The following is a 10,007-nucleotide window of genomic DNA, read 5'->3' as shown; positions in this document are numbered from 1 at the left end:
GACAAGCAGGATACTTCACAAGCAAGTGAAGTCAGTCTTGGCCCCAGCCAAAGCAACAGCATGTCCATAGGTAGGGGAAGAACACAAGGTATGCAGACAAAATTACTGCTGTTGGGGGAAAGAATAGATTTTTGTGCATAATATAGATTTACTTATTTCCCATATCCTGTTTGTGACTGCTGAGATCACGAAATACAGGAGCTGGCACACCAGATTTATGAACACTGGAAAATGTTTCAGCCAAGGTCTCCTCACAGGCAAACGTGTCAGTAAAATTACAAAATCGAAGGCTCTGTACCTGCTGTGAACTGGAACCACTGGGCACAGGTAAAACTGGGATTTAGCTCTTCCAGACGAAAATGCCCACCCTGTGCAGTGTGTAACCAGTGGTTAATGGTGTGCTCAGGATTTTCCAGTGTGTCACAAATGCACAAGAGAACAAGGTACTGTGTGAACATGTCTCTCTTGGGAAACGTGCAAGTTAAGGCAGCCTGCAGACAGCATTCACCTGTTTATGGTTTTCAATACAGTATAAAAATAAAAACAAAGCCTCCCAAAACACACTACTGATGCAACTGTGAGCAAAGCAGCTTTAATATCTTTTGCAATACATTGTTTCATGATTTGTTTCAATGAAACATTATTAGAATTATTAGAATCCAGGATATATCCATATTATCATCTGATAATATATAATGTACATATTATATATAGTTTACATATTATAACAGAATTCACATATAATACATAAACAGCACAGCTTAAGATTTTGATCTTGCTGCACTGTACTCCATTTAGCTGTACGAGTGGTCTTGAAAAAAAAAATCAAAATTAATTTCTGGTATCTTCTCTCTGCCCAGTATTGTCAAGTTTAAGAAAAATCTAGCATAGTAGCTGGACATTAAATGGTCTGAAAAAGGGACTGGTAATTCAGAGCATAATATTCCATCCCCTGCTACTGCTGTTAGTTTTTACCTGTGTTTCTCTGGTCCCAGACTTTTGTTTATCACAGGACTTTATTTTTCAGAAGTCCCAGTGCTGTGTGAAGTTCTTTTTGGATACAGGACAGACCTTCATTCTTCTGACATCCTAAAGACAGGACAGTTCCAAGGGATGCAGATTTTTTTCTTCACCAGAAATGCATCTGTGTCCCCAGTCAGCTCCTCCTGGCACAGCATTACTTGGCTACAACTGTAGCTGGTCAGTGTTTCTATACAACAGGCAGTGTCAGCCTCTCAAACCTAATCCTTGCAATGCTTCTGTCAAAGGAGGTTTAGAAAAACGTGAGGGACATGATTGCAGATGCATAATGCACAGTTCACGCTGCTCTTTAGTTCAGGCTCAGTTCAGTAGCCTATTAGTACTGAGAGATCATGGTGAACTGCAGTGTTTGCTACTGAAATTCCCACCTGGCCTTTTCCTTAGGAAAAGTATTTAGTTGTAGGCAGCTGGCTGGATGTGTTGTGCCTAAATGCAGCTTCTGTATTTGTATGACAGGATAAAGAAATTTCACAACGTTATAACTGAAGTTCAAACCACCATCCATCTGTCCACTCCTTTACCTGGATCCGTGGACTCACCTGCAGGATGTTCAGTGAGCGGGAGCTGTCACTGGGCTCACTCCGAGAAACAAGAGGGATACAACACAACCTGATCTGCACAACAAAAAGACAAGGTGGTTTTTTCTTCAAATAACTGCCAAAGCACCGACTGAAGCACACTCAGCACACTTCCCTCGGGCTCTGAGCACACCTCAGGCATTGTATGCTGGCATCTCTGAGTCCTGTGGTGCTTCAGTGACAGAAAAAAATTCTATACCACTGTATGTGAATGATTAAGTACCCCAACTCCTCCTTTATTCTTCCCAGTAAGTTTACATCAAAAAAGCATAAATGTTCAAAGTGTCCCAAGATTAGGTCCTTCACACTTTTGAACTGGCTGCCAAGTGAGGCTCTTGAGAGAATCTGAATCCCTGTTGTAACAAGTCAAAAGGAGGGTAGGGGTAGTACAGAGCAACAGCATGAAAAACATCACCCTTGCTTCCAAAACTGAAAATAGGAGACTTGTGATCTACTGGTCTCCTGCATCTCTCTGTGAGTACAGTTCACTCAGCTTCTCAAACTTTGGTCCCCACTCTTTGATGTCATCATAGACTGTTCCTTCCTCCAGCCCCGCGGAGCTCAGGGAGCTCAGGCTGCCGGCTCCCGATCCGGCTCCCTCCGTGCAGAACACCCGGAGCGAGTCCTGGGGCAGGGCCTGGCTGTGCCAGTCGGCTTCTCTGAGCACTCCTGACAGGTACTGACCAAAGTCTGTGCTGGTTTGAAAAGCGGCTCCTGCAGTGGCTGCTGCTCGGGGCTGGCCCTGCGAGCTGGGGGACGCGGCGCCGAGGACACCTTTCCGCTGGATTCGGGTTTCTTTCCTCCTGCAGAGGGAATAGGCTGGGCTGGCCTGGAGGGACACCTGCAGCTCTGCCATGTTGTAGGCGTCCTGCAGTGAGAAACCAGGCACAGCAAATTATTATCACCTATAGGTCCCAAAAGTTCATGTTCTAATGGAAATAAAGCAGGAATGATCCTGAGCCAGCCCATTCAGTGTGAGCACCTGGAGGACTGAGTGTTCAACTGATGCTGCCACCTGCAATGCACCTAAGGCAGCCAAAACCCAGGAACACCTGTGCAGTCTGCACTGCTAGGGTTGGGCAAAATCAAGTCTGATTTCATATCAGAAGCTAAATAAACATGACAGAAACGCCCCAATTTTTGTTCTGAAATTCGGATCTGAGTATCTTACCATTATGTAAACATTGATACCAAGTCTGGCAGAAGAGGTGAGACAGAATATTCACCAATAGCACGTTAAAGAAATACTTCTGCAGCAGTAGTTCAAACAATACTGCTGTGATTTCTGATAGAATTCTCTCAGTCTGTGGAATAATGGCTGGTTATGTTATATGGACGAGGCACGACTGTAAAAGTCAAGTAAAACTACCTAGTCCCAAAAAAGTAAATAATTCCCTTCTGGCACAGCCTCAATAAATGCTGTCTGGGAATTATAGTGTAACTTCTGGCACTAAAGCTGCCAATGCCAACAATTACTTGTGTTCACCGATCAGAATCTTTGTGTCACCTTAAAGAAATAAATCAGTCCTGTCTCACATCATCCTTCACCTTCCTACAGCTCAAAGTTGTGGCCCTGGACGAACATACAGGCCAAATTAAAATGGCAGGCTGTGTGAGACAGAGCCCATTACAGCAAACATGTCATTATTTGTGTTGCTAACACTGTTCATGAATAATCAGTGACAGAGTTATGGAATCAGACTTCCCAAAGATTCCTTTTGTTCTCCCACATGTGGAATTGTGCATAACCATTTTGTGAGAGATTATCCTAAGTAATCTCAGTGGTCTTCACAGAATTTCAACTGGACACAGAATGGTCTCAAAAAACCCACCTGCAATCAAGAAGTCATGTAAGCGGCAAGATGGGCATTTGGGACAGGAGCTGCTTATTTCCAATCATCAAGAAACTAAATACTGCTGGTGATGAACAGTGAGCCCTACAGTACAGATCCCTGTCTTGGGCACATTCTAAATAAGCTCAGCTTCCAGGGGAATCCACAACAGGGCAACTTGTCATTGTACACAATTTAAATGGGAATTTGTTCCAGGACAGACCTGAGGATCATCCCTTCAGTGAACTGGATGATATTAAAATCATCCTTCACTGCTATTAGTTGTTCATTAAAATGACACATTTCTTCTGACAGTAAACCCTTCTTAGCTGGCCATCTACAAACCCAACTCAACCCTTGCCTGTGGGTCCAGAGCCGGCTTTTAACAACGTGTTGAGTTCAGTGTGTTCTCAACAGTGCACTGACCTCCTGCAATTTTTATGAGGGAATTTCTCTGAGGGACAGTTTTATTTATTTCAGATGCAGAAACTCCTTTGTAAGACAGCCTTTTGTCCCCACAGCCCTACCCTCTGCTAACTTTACAAAAACAAAACTCTCTTGTCCAAATGCCCTCATGATCCTTTTGTTAAGGTAACATTAGAACACAACTAAGGTGGTGTAATTCTGGGTATTTTGGGGGCTGGGGTTTTTTATCCAGACAATCAATTAGGTTTTAGCTTGAAAAGTTTTATCTTGCAATCCCAGCAACTGTTAAATCTGAAGAATTTAGGAAGAGTATACAGAACCCAGAGAGGCTTCACTCCAAGCATTATTTCTTCAGGCAGAGTAATAACCTCAGATGAAGATCACCAATCACAAATTTGATTCTTCTCCTTCAAACAAGGAGTGTATTTTAAGAACTCTCCAAAAGTAATTAAACATGTCATACAGTAACTGTGGATTTCCTCAAAGAGACCTTCTGGGTGTAAAATTGCAAAATCTTGCAGAGGAAGTTAATCTGATTAAGGAAAACAGGATTTATAGCTGCCTATGTTATCACATGGAAAATGTCTCTGTGTTTATTACTTTCTCACTAATTCACCAAGAAAATAAGGATACTCTACAAGTAAGAGTATTTTCCCAGGTGGCCTTGCAAAACACTCTCTATATTTTATAACTCAAAATTCTTTAAAATATTTGGAATTTTGGGACAGGTCAAATTTAATACTTTTTAAAAATCACTGGCTTTTTTTGACCCCTCACACATTGGTGCCGTTCACTGGTGCATTTCTGTCCAGAACAGAAAAATGCAGAAATGTTCTTCCACAACCACCACCTGCTTCAGGGCATACGAGGAGCAAATGCAGCACATCCCCTTCCTAAAGTCAGGTGTGAATACCTGCTGTCAGGAGCAGACTACAGAAAGAGCCTGTCCATGAGGAACACCAGGTTCTTTGAAGCTCTCAGAGCTACCCCAGTGATGACCCCTGAGCAGCTCGGGGTGTCCTGAGCTGTGAAACCAAACCCACCAGCTGACAGTTCCCTGCTGCTAAACTCGCTCTCCAGGCTCCTTTCAATATGCACACAGGATCACTTGCTTTCAGACAGATTAAAAATGAATAGGCACTTATCTCTGCTTAGGAAACACACACCCTCATGTACAGAACCCTACAAATAATTCATCTGCCAATTGCAGGAGTGAATCAGCAGAACAAAGGCTGAGGACACACCACAAAATGTATTTTCCTCAGCATGGTGAGCCACCAGTCCCCTCTTAATTGTAACCTGACAGTGATCCTTACTTCGTCTTGCTCCCCACCCCCTTCTTCGTTGTAGTTGAGGATGTTTTCTCTGATGTCCTCCAGATCCTCGGGATGTGCAGATCCGTGGTAGACACCTCCGTGCAGCCCCTTGCGTGTGTTCCAGTGAGCCCACAGGAATCCAGCACTGAGCAGAGCTGTGGGGACACAGGAGCAGAGCAGAGCATGATACAGACCCCAGCAAACCCCCAGTGCACAGCAGGGCCAGCACTGCTGCAGTGGGGCTTTCTCAGCACGTGGCTGGTGTTTGCACTCCTCAGTGAGTTACACGTGAACATCAAACACAGAGGAAAAGCTTTTAAAGAGCATTTTGCAACACCCTTTGAAGCACAACTCGAAGTTGTTAAAGACCTGAATGACCCAAGTGGTGTCTCTGAACTGTCTCTACTCTGTGTGGAGTTAAAACTGTGTCACAGAAAATGCATTACAGAGGGAGAGCACTAAAGGAACAACATGGTGACAGTAACAGACACAATTACACAGAAATGAAACACAAGAAGACACAAGACAAAAGAGGAGATCACTTTTAGATGTTTTACTAGAAAAAAAAAGATCAGGCACATTTTGCCTTAGCTTCCATGAATTTAAACATTTTTCTTAAATGCTGAGGTGCATTTTACACACTGACAAGCTTCAACATCAGATACTGAACATAATATAAATTGAAAATTGTGTATCACAGTGTTACCAACTCTATAAAAACTGATAAATGCTCATAGTAAGACCTCAAAGCATTGAATACCATAAAATAACAATGCAGTGAATAAAGAAACTAGAATCTCTTAAATATCCACATGGCAGAAGGTCTGTGGAGCAGCATCTAAATGACCTTGGGACTGAAACTGGGGTACAGAGGTCCATGCCCTCTAACAATGATCTGTTATCAACCTCAGCTATCTGGGATTCCAAAAGCTGTGATACCACCTAGCTTCCCACAAATTTGCTGCTCATATTTGCACGGCAAACATAGTATCTAGCAGAGTTGGGGGAACATGATGGCATTTCAGGTAGCTACACAGATGGATTCCAAAGAGTCCACAATACATTTCCATACTCTTACTACAACTTCTGAATGAAACTGCATTAACACTGCAATAGCCATTAGAAAAATCCTGTGTCCTGACTCAGGCAAGCTTCCATGACATTTGAATAAACAAGAAAGGCTCAAAGGCGTAATCCCTCCTCACTATTAATATCCTTCTCTTTTTCCTCTTTTTGAGATTCAAATGCCTAAGCCTGAAAATGGCTGAGGAAGACAAAAGCAGCTGTTTAGGAGCTGGGACACAACTGGAAAGATGCAAAGTCTGCTCCTGCCTGATGGAGTGTATTCCTATTGCACTGAACGTCTCTCCTACATTGAAAAATCTGTTTCATGCTCAGCAGTATTTTAAACAATGCTTATCTGGTAGCAATTTCCACTCTTGCTGTTCAATTGCATTTCCTTCCAATTATGCATCTGAACAGTTCCTCAGCAGTGAAGTGCAAATGTGCAGAAAACAAAACTGCAGAGACTTCCCACAGCTCACAAACGTCGATTCACTTAGCGATGGGTGCACATGGGGATGGAACAATCGGTTACTGCCAGGGCTGGGACCATGGCAAAGAAATGAAGGCAGTCAAGTCTCCATGAGGAAATGGGAGTTCTCCAGCAGGAGGATGAGATGACAAGTGCTCAGGGCAAGACGGACACCAAAGGTGAGCTCACCAAAGGTAATACAAGACGTAGTTGCCGTAACTACCTAAGAGCGCCAGGAAGCAGATGCAGATGGCGAAGAGGGAGCTGAAGCTGAGGCCCGTGTCCTTGTGGAAGATGGCCAGGGTGACCTCGCAGTGGCGCCCGGTGTACCCGTCGGGGCAGTGGCACTGGAACTCTGCCGGCGAGCGCGCGGTGCAGGTGCCGGAGTGGCAGGGCCGCTCCGCACACGCCGTGCGCACGCACTGCCGGCCTGACGCGTTCTCCACCACCATGTGCCCCCGGGGGCAGCTGGGGACAACAAGGGGAAGTCACACCATTACACTCTGAGAAAAGCAGCTCTGAAGATTTCACAACAGGTGTTGATACTCTATGTACGGTTTCTGAAGTAGGTACTGGGAGTGAGTTCTGTGAAACGATTACAGGATTATTGTGTTTCCTGGAGCAGCCATGCAATAATGAGCTCCACAACTTCCAACCCTTTTGTCTGGGGCTTTCAGAACTTAAGTAGTTCCATTGGTTTCTACAAGATTATCCTTGTGAGAAACAGCTGGATCAGGGTCTGCAGCTCTGGCCAGGCAGGACAAGCCATGCCACGTTCTTTGTGTTCCCAAAGCAAGAAAACTCCATTTGTGTGGACAGTGGCAGTCAGGAATGCGTGTAAGCACTGAAGTGTGTATGTAAGAAAAGGGTACATCTGCACAGCACAACTAACTTGAATTAGGGTCCTGACCCCAGCCCCAGCCACACACAAGAATCTGAGCTTAATGGTGCAACATTTCTAACACAGCCCAAGTGGCTTGGAAGGGAACAGAGGTGACAGCCTGAGACAGTGTAAGATGTCAGACACTAACAAAAGAGGCAGGAAGCCAAAGCTGTTACAGAATCCCTGGAGCCAGGCTGATTCACATCAGCTGAGGGTGGTGCCTGTTAAGGACAGAGTAACCTGCTGTCCGTGCAGGCGTCCAGCTTTGTGTGCCACCGATCTGATGAGATTGCTAATGGCAGCCTCCGAGCTGCACTTCAGCACCCACCCTTTCCCACCTCTGTCTGGAGGGTTTTGTGCTTGTATTTCCACCAGTTACCTGCATTCATGCATCATCCACAAATCAATACAAATAAATTCCTGGTTACAAGGGTTATTCCTACAGGCCTCCGAAGAACAGCCTTCTCTGACACCTTGGGCACTCAATACTGACACCAGCTCCTTCCCCTGAGTGTCCAGAGGGATTCTGTAGTTGTTAAATCTGACATCCTTCATACATCCTGGAGTAAGGCAAAAAGAGATGGTTTTAGAAGACATTCAGCAAGAAAGATGTGAAGCAGCTGTAAGATTTGGCAGCTTATGTTTAACAAAGGACCCAGGCTACCAAAGTTTAAATTCGAGACTGAATTTACCTTAACTTTCATAGCATTTTTCTTAATTTTTTGACTGAATTTGCTGAAGTTTTGATTCAATTTACAGGCTGAAAACTGATTTGTTTTTAACATACACCGTGACTTTGTCCACTCAGTTGCTAAAAATTCAGATTGTTATCTTTAATTCAATAAACCATTTCTAATTTTATTTAATGCTTTGACTACGTGTAAAATCCAGTAATGCAAGGTAATAAACTACAGTTTGGAGTGTGCAGCCAAGTGAAGAGGTGACCATCTCTGTTCCAAGTCCATAGCTGACCATATGTGCATGCTGTACATCCCTGCTGTACCTTTTCTTAGTCAGAACAGCTTATTTGTCCCTTTTGCAAAGTGTCATGCATGAAAATCTGTGTCCTTTGGGCCCTACATAAACAAGAAAGCTTCCTGCAAAATGGCCACGCTTCATTTTTGAAGGTCCATATTCTGAACAGTCAGATCAAGAATTCCTACCTTGAAAACTCCTGTTTTGATTGAATGGATAGGTGTTTCCAAGGACCAAGCTGCTGGGGTCAATCACAATCTCTTTGTATACCCCTTCTGCTTTCATAATCTCTCTCTTCCCACCTCCTTCATAAAGGCGAAGAGTAAATTCATTTTCATTTCTCTCCAGTGTGATATGATGCCATTCACCATTATCAATGTGGTAGGAGGGAAGGCTTACAGAATAGTCTCCATCACCCAGGTTGTATGAGACCACTAAGAGTCCCTGGACAAGCTTGTGGATAATTAACAAATAGCAAGAAAGAAAAGTCATTCCTTGGTATTGACTTGTAACTTCAATCTGAAAGCATTTGCTTAAATTTAGAGTATGTTTACATTGCACATACAGGTGTAATATAAAAATACTTTAGGTGCTACTGAACTAGACAACCTAAATACAGGTAGCAGTGAACTGACAGTAGTATCTAAGTCACTCAGAATAATTTTACCCTGCATCTGTCTTGCACAAATTTATGGGGTTCTTCAAATGGCTGTATCACAGCTACACTGACAGCTCAAACTAACTTAGCTGAAGAGGTGACTCATTCAGTGGTGTGTGTAAAATGAAAAGGTTGTCATTTTGAGAGCCTGCCAGCATTAGAACTGCTACAGGCACTTGGCTTGGCAGAGTCTGAACCACACAGAATCGGCCACATGGTTCAGTGGGACACCAGGGGACAACACCCTACTCACCCTGGTGTGCATAGAAACTGTATTTCACTGCGTCTGGCAATAAATTCCTTCGGTATCCAATGGGATACCACAGTTGTGTGATCAGTATCTCAAGCAAAGGATCAGATCCGTGTGTATCCATGAAACAAATTCCAAAGTGTCTGTGCTTAGCGTAAGGGCTTTTTGTTCCGTTTCCAACTCCTAAGCTAATGTTTGTCTGAGCTAACTGTGACTGGCACTGATGTAACTCCCTGCTATCGCTGTCTCAGATGCCTGGCTCACCTGCAGGGTGATGTGCTCGTCCTTCCTCCGAGACAACATGCTGGTGATGACACTGTCGGGCTGCCGAGTCCGGACCATGGCCTGGAACAGCGTCCTGCGGGCAGAGACGCTCACCGGGAGCTGGTACCGAACGTGAGCCCCTGGCTCAAAGGTGTATTCTTGGGCAGCTAAAAGGGATAAAAACCTTTAGCCCCTTTTGTGAAAAGAGGAAAACATTACTGTTTCCCTTATTGTCATAATAAGTGTTGAA

At 44.1% G+C, this 10,007-nt stretch overlaps 1 protein-coding gene across 1 annotated transcript in view; it reads right to left on the bottom strand.

The window, feature by feature from the left end:
* Positions 1-258: 258 nt before the first annotated feature.
* Positions 259-10,007, bottom strand: part of LOC126637957 (neural-cadherin-like) — a 41,572-nt gene continuing 31,823 nt past the window's right edge. The window contains exons 26-31 of the mRNA XM_050311526.1: positions 9,758-9,924; positions 8,774-9,038; positions 7,990-8,170; positions 6,951-7,195; positions 5,194-5,348; positions 259-2,487 (exon numbers count right to left, since the gene is read on the bottom strand). Of these exons, the coding sequence (XP_050167483.1) occupies positions 2,071-2,487; positions 5,194-5,348; positions 6,951-7,195; positions 7,990-8,170; positions 8,774-9,038; positions 9,758-9,924 (1,430 nt within the window). The 3' untranslated portion in view covers positions 259-2,070. The remainder of the gene's footprint in view (positions 2,488-5,193; positions 5,349-6,950; positions 7,196-7,989; positions 8,171-8,773; positions 9,039-9,757; positions 9,925-10,007) is intronic.

The sequence above is a fragment of the Myiozetetes cayanensis genome, unplaced genomic scaffold (assembly GCF_022539395.1).
Source record: "Myiozetetes cayanensis isolate MyiCay16 unplaced genomic scaffold, myiCay2020 scf16, whole genome shotgun sequence".
Lineage (NCBI taxonomy): Eukaryota > Metazoa > Chordata > Aves > Passeriformes > Tyrannidae > Myiozetetes > Myiozetetes cayanensis.
The sequence above is the reverse complement of the archived record's forward strand: the minus strand, read 5'-3'. Positions and strand labels throughout refer to the sequence as shown.